At 43.3% G+C, this 18,203-nt stretch overlaps 1 protein-coding gene across 1 annotated transcript in view; it reads right to left on the bottom strand.

Annotated features, from left to right (window-relative positions):
- Positions 1-996: 996 nt before the first annotated feature.
- AFF2 (ALF transcription elongation factor 2) overlaps positions 997-18,203 on the bottom strand; it is a 384,416-nt gene continuing 367,209 nt past the window's right edge. The window contains exons 17-21 of the mRNA XM_052662634.1: positions 16,271-16,342; positions 14,588-14,681; positions 11,839-11,891; positions 5,402-5,592; positions 997-1,118 (exon numbers count right to left, since the gene is read on the bottom strand). Of these exons, the coding sequence (XP_052518594.1) occupies positions 997-1,118; positions 5,402-5,592; positions 11,839-11,891; positions 14,588-14,681; positions 16,271-16,342 (532 nt within the window). The remainder of the gene's footprint in view (positions 1,119-5,401; positions 5,593-11,838; positions 11,892-14,587; positions 14,682-16,270; positions 16,343-18,203) is intronic.

Genomic DNA, 18,203 nt, shown 5'->3' with positions numbered 1-18,203 from the left:
CCTGGACAGTTGCCAGAGCCCTCTCATCTCTCATCTCTAAACTGGATTGTAGCATCTAGGCTACTAGGGCATGCGCCACTGAACTGCCCTTCAAAGGAGAGCTTTACACAAAGAGAATCACGGGTGAGGATTTACGCTTCAAATCATGGAGTTCAAAATGACTTATGCCAGCTGATGCCTTAAAGTTGTTGATATAAATGTTGCCACTTCTTCTCATCCTTGACATTTTTCAAACAGGGAATCAGGAAAGGGATCCTAACTAAAAAGTCCTCTGGCTGCATGCCAGAGTACTGTTCCAGAGTGGCATTGCTGTGCTCATGAATTTTCTTAACACTCTTGACTTTCTGATGTTGCTAAAATATCTAACCAGTGGTTTCAACAGTGAAAATTCTCATCTGAAAACTGAGTCTGTGGGAATCACAAAAGTTTAACAACGGATTCTGAAATACATTCTTATCTGGACAGAACAGCACAGTTTGGGGAATGGCTACTGCTGAAAATTTGAATCTTTGCAGGTTCTCTGTGTCTGCGTTCATACATAGACATATACATGACATATGACATATATATATATATACACACACACATACACACACACACACATATATATATGTATATATATATATATATATATATGACATTTTGTTTCACTTCTCAGGAACCTGTTCTCACAATTGCTTTCCATTCTTTCTTTTGGGTAGTGTGGGCCTAAAAAAATACTATAGGGACTGTCATTCCATCAAGCACAAAAGGATGGTGGGATCTGTGAAATGCATAGAAAATACAGAAAAATGACTAAGTGATAAAAGATACACTGCTCTCAAGGTGTAGTGTCCACTTACAATGACTTCTGTTTTTCACAGATATCAAAAGAAGCATCAAAACAAACATAATCAAAGAGAACTTTCCCAAATGAGTGGAGTTCCACCAGTGCCCATCGGCGCTCTGGTAGAGGTAGCGTGGTGGGTGGCAAGGCTGGAGATGGGGGCGCAGCCACTACAACAAGTGGGCGTCGATGCGCAGCCAGCACAGTCCCTGGCGAACGTAGCGGACAAGGTTGGTCATGCTGCTGTGCTGCGTCAGGGGCCCCATCAACGTGTCCAGATCGCCAAAGAATTCTGAAAACAGAGCAGACCTTAGTCAGGCCTTTAAATGACAGTAGGGCCATAAGCAGCACCCCAAGCACGCGGGCATTGGATGAGTTATTTTTGGTTCATTCATTCATTCATTCATTCATTATACATCAATTTCCAGAGTACCTACAAGGTGATCCAAACTTCATATGGATATTAAGCACTATGGTTTTAATCTTTTGTTAGCTCCCCAAACTCCATAGCATAAATCATGTCTGTATTACTGTGATTAAGAAAACACAAATTCACTCAAATCTGTTAATTCATAGCAAGTTTTTTTCAAATTACTATACATTTTCTTAGACTGTGACCTCTAAAAATACATTACAATCCTGTGGAGGTTTGTGAGATACACACACACATATCACAATATGCATATATTACACATAAAATATATTTGTCTATATATTTACATATATGTTTATAGAAACATATATAATATTTATAAATTGAAAATCTACACATAAAGTTATGTATCTAAATATATTTTATAAAAATATTGAATTTATATTTTTATGTATTATAACTTTCTAGTTAGAAAGGTGTCTTTATACAGAAAATGGTATATGATTCCAAGCTGTTTCTCATTCTCTGTGTTAGGCAATTGAAAATACTCTCTTTTCCTTTTGTGTAAATGAAATGACTTCACTGATGTTTCTTGGCTTGATGTAGATATAACCAGTGAGCCTGGACCACCGTTAGCACCATCGGTATCTAAGGCCAAGCCACTGGCTAGGAGGCATCTGACTTGGTTCATCTTATTCCTTTAGGGAAGGAAAATAACCTGTAAGGATCTGTCACACAGCATGTCCCCAGGCCCCCTGGGACATGGATGGTAAGAGTGCCTTGCTGATTCCCCGCCAGCTGACTCAGGCAAGGAACAGCACTGAGCACCCCCTGCCACTAAGCAGTGAGACCAGAGTCTCAGACTGTCTGCTTTGGGGTAGGATGTGGGAGTATATCAGAAAAATTCTTTGATGTTCAGAAACCAGCTAGGCTTCCCCTCTGTATGTCTGAATTGATTGGACTGGCACTGTATCGATCTCCATGAGAAGCAGGCTCTTGTCCGTGACCAAATGGCTCCTATGCTGGCTGGGCATGAGGTATCTTTGTGGAGGGAGAGGGAGGAGGTGTTGCAGACTACCCTCAAGTGGTTGCGATGCTCTCCTGCCTTCTTGTAAAGCAATTTCCATGCATGGGTTATGTGTGCTTGATTGCTTAGCAGATGGTGTTTCACTAAACAATGCATTGATTTTTCATGTTATATATAACATATGGGCTCCTTCTCCATGTATCAGGTTCATTTGATTATGTGATACTGTTTAACCTGTATGATGTAATAAAAGTAATTTCTGCTGATAAAGGAATGAATTATTTTGGGCATTGAAAATACTTTCTTCTGTAATACAATATTAAGGGAAATGTTAAAGGACCCAGTTGCTGTCGAATGAATGTGAATGAGATGTCCCTTGGGTATTCCATGCACAGCCCATGGTGGCGTTCTTAACTAGGTACCCAGGTCACCACTTTAATAAGTGCTTCAAGTCGGCAGCTGGGAAGATAGGGAACTGGGCTTCTAGAACAAAGGCCAGAGGGCAGAATCAGTCCTATTGGCCCATCTTCTGCAATGAGCCATCTGCAGCTATACTGGCACACTGACAGGGGGGCAGGGGTGGAGACCTTCCACTGGAACAGCCAATCTCAGCAATTTCCACTGCATGACTGCATGGGAAAAGGTGCACATACATGGTGGTCTCTGGGTGGAGGGAGAGTTTCACCCAAAAAAAAAGTGCCTCAGTTTCCCCATATCTATGAGGACAAGACAGGTATGGGAAGAGTCCCTCACTCTGAGCAGCTCAGAAATGACAAAGTGTGTGAAACTCAAGGCTGCAAAAAGAAGATTCCAAACTAAGTCCTCTGTCCAGGTCCCTGAACAGCCTCTGGACCACGCCAGCAGGGTGCAGTGCATTTCTGCTGGTGGAGTGACAGAATCATGTTGACTCAGTAGTAGGCAGGGACTTGGAACAACTCCCTGACACAGGGGCTGAGGACAAGATGAGTACCATCTCACTCAAACATCAGCCCAGCCACTATAGAGCTCCTGGAAAGGTCTGCAGTAAATTTAGAAGGAGTTACTTTACCAGATTTGAAAATGTATGCAGTTATGAAGGAAATCCATAAATATTGAACTGCCCTCCAGTTGCCAGTACAACATAAGACAGAGAAGAGTGGAGGCAGATAAGCTAGGCAAGACTTGAGATGGTTATGCCTTCATGATTAATTCTACAACTCATGGATTGGCCTGCTTGTCTGGGCCAGTTGTCTTTGGATTTCAAGTTAAGAACTGTCTCTTACTCGGATAACTGAGAACTCACTGAAGGTTTCTGAGGATGCATGATTAATTCTGCCCTCTAGATGGGCAGTGCATCCTGTAGGTTAACAGTTCAGACTCTGAAATCTGACAGTTCTCCACTGAATTTATGCTTTCAATATGATGAGCTGCGATATCATGGGAGAATTTCTGAACCTCATTGAGCCTCAGTTTCTACATCTAGAAAATGGGGATAAATGAGATGACAAATGATAAAACAAAGAGTACAGTGCCTGGCATATAGAAATTGCTGCATGAACACACAGAACCAACACATGCAAATAACCCCAGGACTCAGTGTTAATAGTTGGGTTGAGGGTTGAAGTCCCAAATTATGGAATATGCTTTGATAGCTACAGAATCTGAATTATATGTCATCATATGGGATAAGGAAAGAGAAAGAAATATTTGTAGGATTTCTACCTTGCACCTGATATTTTATGCTAGGTGATTGACAAATCTTGTTTTATTCCACCCATCTCTTATCATCCTTGTGGGCAGTTTCATTGTCATCCTGTCTTCATTATATCCATTATAGAAATGGAAGCTAGGGAGTAGCTCACAGATTTCAGTAACTGTCTGAGGTCACCCAGCCAGTAACTGACACGATTCAAGCTTAAATGATTAGGCTTCAAAATCTGCACCGTTTCTAGTTCTGTGGGACTGTTTCCCAGCCTGCTGAGTGATCCCACAGTAGAAATGCAAGCCAGGAGAAGGGGCCAGTAACTCATAGGAACTTCCCTCTGCATCTCAGTGGCCTGCAGCCCCAGCCTGATTCCATGAAATCCATGTTACTGGCCAGGACCCAAGCCCACTCCATGGAGCTTGTACCATGTCATGTCCTGGCAGGAGCCAGCAGCGTGTGTGGGCCATGAATTTTTGTCTGTATCTGGCCAGATGTTTCTGTTGCTCTAAAACTCGGCTCACCTCTTTGCAATCTGATCTGAAAGACCCACATCTGTCTCCACCTTAACTACAGTGGGTCGTTCACTAACTGCTGCTCCAGAATCATCAAAGTCCACTGAATGGCCAGGGCCAAAGTATGATTTCTTTGAACTTCCTATCTTCATTAGGATAGTGAGACTTCAGGGTGAACCTGGGTGGCAGCTAAGGTCACAGATGCAGCATGAGTGGTGGAGGACCACTGACTCACCCTCTGGTGAAGCAGGGTCCTCCCTGCATTTATTTTGCAGCAAACCTCATGTGTTCTCACGAATGGGGCCCTGATTCTTCGTCCCAAGTGTCAGTGGGTGAAAGACACTAGCTGACACTAGCTGAGCCTTGACCCTGGTTTCTGAATGCAAGCCACATTATCAAGTGCCCTGGAACTGATGATTATTATCTTCAATAATTTTTTAAAAATATATTTTGGCTGCACCATGCAGCATATGGGATCTAGTTCCCTGACCCGGGATTGAACCTGGGCCCCCCGCATTGGAAGCTCAGAGTCTCAACCACTGGACCACCAGGGAAATCCCTGGAGCTGATGAATATAATGAAAGTAGAAGGCCGTGGTGCTACCTCACTTGTCTTAAAGAAAAAAAAAAAGCCAATAGTATCTTGATCCCAATTAATTTGCAAATCATTCTTTTTTGCTTTGCTCTGTTTCTCTATGTTGATCTTTATCACTGAGTGAAAATCTGGAAAAGACATTTGACAATACATCATAATTCATGTTACTTTAAGTTTTAAAGGAGAACTCGATTCTAGATCTTCTCACTGTCTTCACAAAAACTGGTCACTGAGTCGACCCTGATCTCACCCTCTCTTCCCTCATCTAGCCTTAGAAATTAGACCAACAGAAAGAGAAGGTCATCATGAGAAACTCAAGCCCTTCAAAGCAGGTTGAATCCACCATGGCCCGTGGGCAACCAGTTGAACAGCCCAGCATACTTACCTTTGTTCTCTCTTGTCAGTTTGTCAGCCATGTCCCAGTGTTCATAGCCCCGTAACACGTTGCTTGTGATGTTGACGTGGCTGGCGGCCATGTGGTGAATGCGCTGTGGGATGGTGACTGGGCCGTTGTTACAGTTCCCCATTGCATTGATGGGAGAGACGTTGTTGAGAGACACTGGGGACGGAGTATTCCTGGGGGATGGGAAGAGACAGGGCTTGTTAGGCTGCTAGGGGGGAGTGACAATAGCATTTGAGCCCTGCCTCTTCATACTGGGGCCTCTTGAGGGTGTGATTTGCCACAGTGAGGCTTGGCATGGTGAACACCTATGAAGCTTACTCTTGCGTCCCACCAGCTCTTCTCAGAGGACACCCTACAGCTTTCACCCACACAGTAGTTTTACCCCTCCCCACTGTTCCTGCCTCATCAGACCAACCCACCCAGGGCTACAGTGCCAGGCTGTAGAAAGAGCCATCCTTCTCCTTTTCTAACTTTAAACACAGAAGTCTGACTGCCTTTGGCAACCATTGATGACTCTGTGCATGTTGCTACTTTGTTTTAAAATACCAGAGAGAGAGCTGGGTGAATCTTTCTCTGGCATTAATTCTACCCACAAATGTAGCTTTTACTTTGAATACATATAACAAGTCTTTTGATGTTCCAGAGAAAGAATTAGCTCAGAGTTACGATGCTTTCTCTACCTGCTGCCAGAATGGATACTGGCACTTAGAAAAACTTGATATGCTATATTGGTCTGTTATCAAAATGTTTTGTGGAAACTGGGGTGACAGTTTGCTCCAAATACAGTCACCACAATAAGCAAAGTATGATCCTTAAAAGGCCCCCAAGGAGCAGTAGTAGGGAAGCTGGAAATAAGTAAAATTCTGAATCTCACTTTAGGATTCTTTAAGACCTGCTACAGGATGGCTGTTAACTGCTGACAGTTCACCTGCAGACTGTCTTATAAAGAAATGTCTTGGAAATTCCTACTTTGGGCAGTATCATTGTTTGGAGGTAGATTTTTGTTTAATTCTTTAATATCAGTAAGAAGAAGTCACCTGCTGGCTGCACTTTGCATGGAGGGCGAGGACTTAGGTCCCAAAGGCTGGGTTGCTGCCTGTGCCTACCAGCCAGGTCAATATACATCTCAGCTCTCCCCATCTTCTTTCAACCAGGCTTTGAATGCCCAGTATAATGCACACTTTATTATGACTGATCATTTGGGGGAGTAACAGAAATGGGAGAAAGCTGTTTCTGGGACTCCTTCTTCCTCCAAACACACTCCTCCCATCATCAGGAACCTTCTCTCACTCTCCCTCCCCTTTACCAGCCACTTGTTGCCAACTACATTCCAGGGTGGCTGTATTCCTCAGAGCCAACCTGCTCCTAGAACGCATGTGCACCCTGACAGGCACCCATAGAGGATTTGGGGGAACAGCTATCCCCATGTACCAAAATGCTGAAGTGGGGATGACTCAGTCTGGGAGCAATTGAACTGATACGGTCACCTGAGATTCACACAGGCTGTGCCTCATGAGAGCTTTGGTCCACTTCTACCAACAGAGTATATCTTCTGTTATGTTCTAGTATGAGGGTTAAAGTGAATCCCCACAATTGCTCTGCACTTGTGTGATGTAAGAGGGTGTGAAGGTTTGCCTGCTCTGTTTATAACCTCTGAGATGTGTGATACTTCTTGATGTAAAGATTTATTTTCAAGGTAGGGTAGGGACAGAGGGATCATTAAACTCAGGGACCTGGGCACAGAAGGTTAACATAAAAGCAGTGAATGCTGGATTTTTTTTTTTTCATGGCAGGTGGGAAATGCTATTATCTAGTCTCTCCCCTCAGAGAAGGCAATGGCACCCCACTCCAGTACTCTTGCCTGGAAAATCCCATGGATGGAGGAGCCTGGTAGGCTGCAGTCCATGGGGTCTCTAGGAGTCGGACACAACTGAGTGACTTCACTTTCACTTTTCACTTTCATGCATTGGAGAAGTAAATGGCAACCCACTCCAGTGTTCTTGCCTGGAGAATCCCAGGGACAGGGGAACCTGGTGGGCTGCCGTCTATGAGGTCGCACAGAGTCGGACACGACTGAAGCGACACAGCAGCAGCAGCAGCAGCAGCAGCAGTCTCTCCCCTGTCCCCATCCCAGTGGTGGTCATTAATCCTTAAATGTCAATTTACAGCAAGAAAGGAAACCGTCCTCATTTGTAATCTCTAGAGAAGATTATAAAGGAGGTGTCAGTGTCACAAACGTTGAGACAGGGACCATGTGGTGCTTGAAAAGTTCTGGAATCCCAGGGACCGAGACTCCAGCCTGGGGCTCCTGAGCCCCTCCCCTTGCTGAAGCCTTTATGGACTGCAAGAAAAGGCTGGATTCAATGATTTCCAACTCTGCCCAGAAATCCCAAGGGGAAACACATCACCTTTGTTTACCTCTTATTTCCTGAAAAGGCCTTTTCAGTTTATAACATTGAGGAGCTAGTGAGGAGCTTTCTTTCCTTTCCACTTGGTGCTTTCTTTTAAATAATCAGTGGTGGAGGCAAGGAGAATGAGGGCATGCTTTGCCTTTGGTCATGACTGACCTGACATGAGGCTCCGTGAGCTATCTGGTGTGGAGAATGCCTGAACTCCCAGAACACCACATCATACACGTGAAATCCACCAATCCAAGCCTGCCTGAGACAGCGCTCCTCTGGCTGGAAGGGCTGCTGCAGTGCTCCTCTTAGTGTGCCTTCAGCTCCACCTTGGCTCTTCCCACAGCTGGGGCTTCATTCTTGAGCTCTCCCTCTGTGGATCTGCTTCAGATTTTATGCTTTTCTTCATGTCCACGGCACATGGCCATAAGTGTGCACACACCAGCACAGGCTTCCACCACCCATAGCGTGAGCACTCTAGATTCCCACCATCCTCTCTTGCCTCCCAGCCACACTCGCCCCCTGCTGCCCCTGGTAGTCACTAGCCACGCCCCTATCTAAGAAGGTGGTGGTGTCTGGCTGCTTGGAATGCGCTTCCCCCATGGATCTGCATAGCTCATTCTCTCATCATCCTTCCCTAATGTCCCTATTGAGGATCCTCCTCCAAGCAGCCCTTTCTGTTCCCCTTCCTTGTTTTAATTTCCTCTATGACATTTATCATTTAGCATATTCATTCTTTTTCTAATGTCTTTTTCTTCTGAAAGAATGTGAAATAGACAGGAATCTATTTCATCCAGCGCCATTCCCAGCATATAGAACGGTGCCTGGTATACATAACATGTACTTAATACCAGTGAGATAAGTGAATGGAGTGCCTTCCAGCTATCCCTCTGTTGTTATATGGTATCCACTACGTATGAGGTGCTCTGGAGAGGGAAGAAAAATAATGTAGAGCAGCACACGGATAGGGGATAAATACTTTGGTAAAGTGCCTGGAAGAGTGTTTCATACACAGTAGGCAGGCAATAAATCTTTGATGAATTAAAGAATGAGCAATTCCTTATTGAAAAGAGCAAACAGTCTAATGGGGAGAAGAATCCATTAATTTCTGGGAAACTAGGATAAGTGCCAAAAGTGACGTGTAGACCAAGAGCTGTGGGAGTTCTAGGGGCAAGATCACTTATGTTTTCCAACTTAAAAAGGTAATAATGATAACAAAACATGGCAGTGGCAGCAACTGCTATTTGTTAAAGTTGCTGTGCACCAAGCATGGTGCTCTGGGCTTCACTGGATTTTTATCTCTAAGCCTCATGACAACTCTCTGGGTGAGTTTCTGCTGTCACTGTTTCACAGATAACAACAGGGCTCAGAAAAGATCAGTTCCTTTTTTGAGAGCCACACAGCAGATGGTCAAAGAGCTGGGATTTGAAAGGTCTGTTTTCCTGCAAAGTCCATTTTCCTTCCATTCTGCTAACTTACCTCCAAGTCCTACCTTCCCTCTACTAGGTTTCCCTTGATGTGGGTGTCCACCTCGAGCCTCACCCTTGAGTCCATGTTGGCTTGTTCCTACCACTCTCCTTGGGCTCTTCCCATGTTTGTACAGGCACAGCCTGCCCTAAGCTTGGGGAGAAGTTTTGCTTGATAGAAATGTTCCCTCCAGTGACAACCAAACTCTTTGCAGTCCTTTTATTGGCCAATGTCCCCAACACGGGGCAATATTTCTTTTCTTCCGACCCTTTTGATATAGCACCCAAGGCCCCCAGTGTACTGAAACAGCTCTTCTAAAGGCCTCAAATGGCCTTGTTCTTTCCTCCTTTCATAGCCTTCTTTTTCATTCTCTCTGGGTGACATCTGAGACTGCTGCCCCTCCCTTTTTTAGCATCTCCACGATGTGGTTACCATGACACTCTATTGGGACTGAAAGCCCTGGTGCACCTCCTGTTTCTGCATGGCCTGTGAACTACAAATGTTTTGAAAAGATGAACATATGCAATCAATTTGATAAATGAGAATACTATATTTGAACCCAAGAACACAAAATTCTATTTTTGCAAAATTCCTTTCTTTTCCTTAACAGACTTGTATTCTAAAACTGCTATTATATCCTGAATTTCATCAGCAAGATTTTTGTGGAAACTTGTTTTCTCTCATATTCTTTTTACATAACAACCTCAGTTTTTTCTGGACTGGCAAAGCCCCAAATGTGTATTATCTGGCCCTCTGCAGCAAAGATTTGCTGACCCCTGCTCTATCTCGAATAGGTTTTTCTTCTCCTTCCAACTTATTCTTTGCACTGTCTTCACAGTCAGGGTCAGGGGAGGCTTCTTCTGGAAGGATCGTGAGAGGTCTGGTGCAGGGCCAATCATCCTCATCCACTGGGGGATGCAGGCTATAGTGTTGCTAGCAGACAAAGAAGCCCTCCTTGGCCACCCAGGGAGGCCCAAGCTCTCTTTTTCTTGGGTGTCCACAGAACTTTGTTCAGATCTGTCCCCTCCTGCCACTGGACCATGTGCTTCTGGAGTACAGGGAGCCTTTGGCATTCAGTGCATCCCCAGCCTCTCACAGGGAAATGCACCCAAAGTATGTGCTGAATGAATGGGCTGTAACCCCTGGGCAACCGTTTTGAGTTGCCTCAATCAAAAGCTCTCTGACCTACCAAAGGGAGTGTGCTTTCTTCAGATAGAAGCTGCTTTAAAAAATCATTTCAGGAGGCTTTTAATGTGACTTCATAAGCTTAGAATGTGTTTGAGTTCTTTCACTGCAGAATTTAAAAACTTTTTCCCAGTGATTCTTGAATGGGTGCTTACCTGAATTTGCCCTTGCTTTACTCCGTGTTCAGAGAAAACAGCTTTCTCTGGGCCTGTGGTCTCGCTTTTGTCCGTTAATATAAGAGAGAGACCTAATTCAACAATTTAAATGGTACTTCCTTTCAATACAGTAATTGAGTTGGCGCATAGTTTTTAATGGATCTGTTCCCTCATTCTGAATGTTTTTTTTATGATCTTAGAGTTCACAGTTTCACTCCTTTAGGAGTGTGCTTTGTAGCTATTTATAAAGCGACAAAGGAGACTATTTCACTGTTCAAGAAAGTGTTTGGATCAGAGACATAAGAATTTTGAAGTGGTGAAAAATGGGAGGAAAAGCAGCTCTTTTCAAAAGAATACATCTACTGGTGGGAAGTGGGCTTGCAGTGGTCAGAGAGGTATTGGACTCAGGAGGAAAGAATGCTCAGGTAAGTTTGGGCACATAGCTAGTTCAGGGCTGAGACAGAACTAGGATTCTGAATTGCCCTCTGAAAAGGAACCTCTCTTCAGAGGAGGCTCCAATGTCATTGGGTCTGGCCTTTCATTGCAGAGAGAAGGGGCTCTCTTAACTTTCATCCTGGGAACTGAGGGCAGCCTTGGGCCTGGGTCAACTGGTTTACCGGCTCCCACCCTGCTGCTGGAGGGCTGAGCTGTTCCAAGCAGATACGGCTCTAAGGACAGCCGTGGAGTGGGTGAGTTCATTGAGCCTCAGGCCGGCAGTATAGTAGATGCTTTTATATTTTAGGGCAGAGTATTTTAGTATTAATATAAAAATCATCATGAAGGCTCAGATAATTGGCTGATGAAGTGCCTTCACATTTTCAGCACTATTATGCCTTCGGTTTTATTAAAGCACTTACCATATATCAATGAATATTTCATTGGTCTTTCATTACTGAGTGAATCATTGAAAAATCACTGCAGTGGAGGTAACTCTACCCTGCCTCCCCGAAATGGCATGGTGCTTGCCATCTCATTAACTGATATTTTTATGGCCGTCATTTGGCTTAAAGATCAAATAGTGAAAGAAATTTGGAATCACATCATGTTAAAATTTTCTGTCCTACCATTAGCAGAAACCTGACTAGAATTTTGTGTGCACCCAAATTACTGTAATCTCAGAATTAACCTTTGTGCCTGGCTTGTCAATACCAAATATTTGGGGTCTATTCAATGACTAATTTTCATGAAAAAGCAATTTTCAGAAGATACTTACTTTCCATTGCCTACCCATGGAGATGGTATCTGAGCGACTTTTGAAGCATTTTGCTAAAAGAGAAAAACAGAGAGGGAAATGAGGACATCTATTTTGTGTTTTATTAATTCAGAAACAGATGGAAGTGTGATTTAGAGTACATTAATATTGATTGCAGCATTTTGGGATGCCTCCTGTTTCGTTAGCAGAGCTGGGATGTATGTGCACGTCAGCACACCATGATGCACACTCGATGAAAATAGCTGGTTAGGATAATTAGTGGGCTCCAATCAGGACCATGAAAGTCACTTGATGAAAGATCTTATATACTAAAAGGCCCAGTGAAATCAGACTCAGTTCTCCAAGAAGTGGTTTAATTATCCTCATCTGAAATTTATTCTGCAAAACAAGCTCTTCAGAGTACAGACAAGCTTTTCACCTTTAGCTCCAGTTGCAAACTTTTTCCCTGGGATGCAAGTTGGCTTGTCATTTCTAAAATCCCAGGAACTGGCCAGAACCAAGCAGCCTTTGTGTGTGTGTCTGTGTATCACCTGGATTTGCTATCGTCACATGCATATCCTCATGGCTGATGCTTTTCCCTGTTGAGCAGTGTAACCGGCCCAGGGCTGCCCCACAGTGGAATGCTAAACATTCTTTTCCCTCCGGTTTAAAGAATGGGCCTCCTTGAAAAGGGAACCCTCCTACACTGCTGGTGGAAATTTAAATTGGTGCAGCCACGATGGAGAACAGTATGGAGGTGCCTTAAAAAAACTAAGAATAGAATGGCCATATGATCCAGCAATCCCATTTTGGGGCATATATCAGGAAAAACATCTAATTTGAAAAGATACATCCATCCCTATATTCACAGCAGCACTATTTGCAGTAGTCAAGACATGGAAACACACCTAAATGTTCATTGACAGAGGAATGAATAAAGAAGATGTGGTACATATATACAATGAATTATGACTCAGCCATTGGCAGCAACATGGATGGACCTAGGGATCAACATCATACTAAGTGAAGTAAGTCAGAAAGAGAAAAACAAACACCATATCACATCTCTTATATGTGGAATCTAAAATGACAGAAATGAACATATCTAAGGACTAGAAATAGACTCACAGACATAGAGAATAGACTTGTGGTGGTCAAGGGGGAGGGAGTTGGGGAAGAGAAGGAATAGGAGTTTGGAATTAGCAGAGGTAAACTATTATAAATAGGATGGATAAACAACAAGGTCCTACTGTTTAGCACAGGGAACTAACTATATTCAATATCCTCCTATAAACCAGAATGGAAAAAGAACATGAAAAAGAATGTATATATGTGTATAACTGAATCACTTTGCTGTGCAGCAGAAATCAACACAACACTGTATATCAACTACACTTCAACACAATCCATTTTAAGAAAAGAATGGGCCTCCTCTGTTTTCATGACTGTACACTTGTGGAGCATGGGAAATCCTGACACTCAGCACCGTCTCACTAGTAAAAGATCAGCTCGTTAGAATGACCTCAGCAGGTGGGAGCTTCCCGTTTTGAACCTCAAAGAAGCTCAACGCTCTGCCAGAGGAGTGAGTTACTTAACATCAGTTTGGTATTTTGCAGTGCAGTGAACACGGCGCAGAACAGGCCACAGAGAATGGAGGCCAGGCCTGTGGCTCAGAGTGCCCCCAAAGGACCAGCATCAGCATCGCTCAGGGACTTGTTCAAAATGCCCATTCTTAGGCCCTGTCCCAGACCACCAGCATCAAGACGCCTTAACAGAGCCCAGGTGGAGACTGTAGACACACGGTCAGGGGCAGCTGCTGCATTTGACTGCATTTGGAGCCGCTCTTTTCCTAACTGAGTGGGCATTCCCACATAATCACGCACCCCTACCCACTGGCTTTGAACGTCTGAGGTAAGGTCAGGATTTGATTCATTTCAAACAACTGCTTTGATGCAACTGAGCCCTGTCAGCTGACGCACTTGGCAAAAAATAATATGAGTAAATAAATAAAATTATCCTTTTCTTTCAAGACCTGCCCAACAGCAACCTTGAGCCCTCAACTCTAACACACGATCAGCATTGACGGGTGGAAAGAGGAAGGTCCACGGAGCCTCAGCCAATGACACCCGGCATGGTTGCCAGGCCCAGCTCCAGGCTTGCCGTTTTTATCTGGGCTTGTTCCCACGTCTTGGCATTGCATCTTGTGGTTCAAATATTTCATTTTTCTTGCAAATCAAAAACACCAGCTCCCTAGAGGATGAGTTTGTTTATTTATTGTTGGTTTATTTTGACAGCCAAAGTTATCAGTTGTCTTCAACTGCAACCACTATCTTCAACACTCCCCATGGCCAAAGGGCCCCTGGGGGTGTGGCTGTGCCCTCAGAGCCCAAGGTGGCTGTGGTGACTTCTCTCACTGCTGAGAAATTTCTAGGCTGGCATCTCATGTAACATGAGCCATGTTCTGCAGGCAGTCCACAGTGCAGGCAGAAGGGATCACCATCCTGACTGGACCCAGGAAGGTGCCCAGGCCCATTTGTTCACTCCAGAGCATCATCAGGGGATTGAACTATGGTACCTTCTCTCCCTGGAACTGGATCAAACCCAAGCTCTCTGCTGAACTCCAAAGGAGAAGTGAGACGGCCATGGACGGCCAGGATGCGGAAAGTTTAGCCTTTGATTGTGACAACTGTGACATTTCATAACATGCCTGCCATGTCTCATTAGTGATTTAATCACCCAGGACCTATAAATTACACAAAATAAGGATTACCTTAAAATATTCCATCAGTGATCTGGAGTACTTCATGGCGTGGTCCTTCTTCAGTTTGAACATCCTTAGGTAGAGAAGTGACAGGCATCGGTAGCTGTGATGATGGGGAAAGGAACACATTAATGCCAACATTTCCTCAGACCTATTCATTAAAATACAACTCCCATCCGTAGCACCTCTCCTATGGTTACCGAGGAACATAAGTGAAAAAAACAAAATTTTTTAAAAAGAAGGAATAAGCATAGTACAGGGAACTATATTCAACAGTATGTGATAAACCATGAACCATAATGGAAAAGAATATGAAAGAGAATATATATGTATAACTGAGTCACACAAGCTGGAATCAAGATTGCGGGAGAAATATAAATAACCTCAGATACACAGATGACACCACCCTTAGGGCAGAAAGTGAGGAAGAACTAAAGAGCCTCTTGATGAACATCAAAGAGGAGAGTGAAAAAGTTGGCTTAAAACTCAACATTCAGAAAACTAAGATCATGGCACCAGTCCGATCACTTCATGGCAAATAGATGGGGAAACAGTGAAAACAGTGAGAGACTTTATTTGCTTGGGGTCCAAAATCACTGCAGATGGTTACTGCAGTCATGAAATTAAAGATACTTGCTCCTTGGAAGAAAAGCTAAGACAAACCTAGACAGCATATTAAAAAGCAGAGACATTACTTTGTTGACAAAGGTCCATTTAGTCAAACTATGTTTTTTTCCAGTAGTTATATATGGATGTGAGTTGGACTATAAAAAAGTTGAGTGCTGGAGAATTGATGCTTTTGAACTGTGGTGTTGGAGAAGACTCTTGAGAGTCCCTTGGACTGCAAGGAGATCAAACCTGTCAGTCCTAAAGGAAATCAGTCCTGAATATTCATTGCAAGGACTGATGATGAAGTTGAAACTCCAAAACTTTGGCCACCTGATTCAAAGAACTGACCCTGATGCTGGGAAAGATTGAAGGCAGGATGAGAAGGGGACGACAGAGGATGAGATGGTTGGATGGCATCACTGACTCGATGGACATGAGTTTGAACAAGCTCTGGGAGTTGGTGTTGGACAAGGAAACCTGGCATGCTGCAGTCCATGGGATCACAAAGTCAGATACAACTGAACTACTGAACTGAACTGTCACTTTGCTGTACGCTAGAAATGAACACACCAGTGTATATCAATGATATTTCAGTAACATTTAAAAAAAAGAAAAAGAGTTCACCAAAGATGGAAAAAGGAGGCAGAAGGTCAAAGTCAGGGAGACATGTTAAGATACATTGCTGACTTCTTGATGGAGGAAGAGGCCCTAAGCCCAGGAATGCAGACCTCCTCTGGAAAAGGCGGAAGTGGATTCTCCCTAGAGCCACTGGGAGGAAAGCAGCCATGTTGACGCCCTGATTTTAGTCTAGCGAAACACAATTCAGACTTCTGACCTTCAGAACTGCAAGAAAATAAATTTATGTGGCTTTATTTTTTTAAAGAAAGGATAAGCATTAAAATTCCATCTTGATAAGAGTGTAAATGTGGAGAGTAGATGTTTAGTCAGCAACTGAAGAAATCCATTAGTTAATTTTTCAGAGTTTAGCAGAAAACAGGAATAATGACTTAAGCAGCTTAAGTTGAGTTTTCAAATCTTTTTGTGACATTTCAGCTATTTCCTGGTCACCTCCATGAGACTTACCATAGTACAGCCAGCTTTTTGTCCCCATCTGAAGCTAGGGGGCTTGCAAAATTCTTCAGCCTCATGGCATACCTTTGAAGAGAAAGGACAAGCTCAAATGGAATCTGTCTGACCCTTCATAAAGCCCCAACACCATTGGTGTTGTCATCACTCGAATGAGCTGGGCCCACATTGGCTCTGGCAGAAGGACTGAGAAAGCCATGTGGGCAAAAGAGTGCTTTCCTGAAAACATTCACAAAACAATGACCACAGTGTGTCACAATAGCACTGGTGTGACCAATGGAAGCTCGCTCTGGAGAAGCCAGTTATATTTAGAGCCCATGCTCTAGAACAGTGCTGTGGAATTACTGTGGGTTTCACCTGTGTATAAGTGCTGAAAAAATAATGTTTCTAAGAATACTCCAGCTAAACAATATTATTAGCTTTCCACAAGAGGTGGACACAAATGTCAGTCTCAGTTGAGTTTTTGACACCTGAGGTAAACAATCACACAATGATGTCTGACACGAGCATGGCGGTGGGGGGGCCTCCAACACAGTTATAAAGGGCTTTTCTAATGGCTCAGGTGTGGAATATATTCCTGTAGGAAGTGGTTTTGTTTTTTTAAGGGTGGTCAATTTCACAGTAGGTGAAGGTCTGAGCACCTCTAATTTATGGTGCTTGCATAGTTTGTCTTTCCATTCTCTTTAACAGTTACCATTCCACACCAGGGCAATCAAAGGTTGAGTAGTTCCCATTTTTGTTCTTTGAGCTGAGCACATTCCATTCTGGGCATTTAGACTCTTGAAAATCAATTCATTGCATAAAATCATTGTCTGAGCTATAATGCAATTTCACAGGAACTCGTGGTGGAATAAGTAGCAAGTTCACTGTTGCAGAAGGAAGCTGAAGATGTTCAGGCAGCCTGGACTAGCTCTTCATCATGACAAGGCATTGGTGAGCCCACACTTTCAGCAGCCTCCCCAGAACACCATGCCCCCTATCACCCTGCTCTCCCTATTACTGCCACAGTTCTGTCCAATGAACATTTTCTGACAAAAGGACTCATGCACTTGCTGTGAGTCCCTCCTGTTGTTGCCACATTAAGCAAAAAGGGTTTTTATGATGTCATAAATCTGTGTTTGACAGCTGGATCACTTAAATGTCAGTCATTGTGATGCCCCACTTGTTTTCACAAGTATATTTCTAATGCAGATTCCCAAGACTGAGAGAAACCAAAATTACTTCACTGAAAAACAGGGTGCTCTACCATTAACAAGAGTATAATAAAAATCTCTTCAGCATAAAATTTGCTACTAAAAACTATGTTCTTATTACAGTCACCCTCTAATTTCAGCCATTGTTGAAATGCCTTGATAGTGGAGTTCCAATTGTTTACATGGGCAAGAAGACTTAGTTGCCTTAGTTCATTTTATTCCCAACTGAAATTTCTCTCCAAAGAAAATTATACACACACATACACTAGGCAGAAAATATATAATTCTATATAGAGAGAGGGCACATAAAGGATTGCACATAGAACTGGTGAAGTTTTGGGATAAAAGACCTGATGACATCTGAGCAAGGTGGATGGAATGTACCAATGTCTGTGTCCATGATCTTGGACTAGAGCTATGCTAGACAGCACCATGAAGGGAGATGGGGGGAGAGGGACACATGAACTTTCTGTGCCATTTCTTACAACTGCATGTGAGTCTACAATGATCTGAAAAGAGAGTTTCAAAAGACTGCCTTTAAAGTGAATATCTCTAAATTATCCATAGAGTTTTACTAGGTTCCACTGAAAATATACCCTATGGGGGAAGTAAACTATCATATCATGGAAAAAAAAACTGCTTGGAGAAAAAGAAAAGAAATTGTAAATAATAAAGGGAAAAGAAGTGTTTTCTAAAGGAAATAAGTATTACTCAGTGATTCACATTGTATTTTTAGC

Source organism: Budorcas taxicolor, chromosome X (assembly GCF_023091745.1).
Source record: "Budorcas taxicolor isolate Tak-1 chromosome X, Takin1.1, whole genome shotgun sequence".
Classification (NCBI taxonomy): domain Eukaryota; kingdom Metazoa; phylum Chordata; class Mammalia; order Artiodactyla; family Bovidae; genus Budorcas; species Budorcas taxicolor.
Note: the sequence above shows the minus strand (reverse complement) of the source record. Positions and strands in the feature narration are given on the sequence as shown.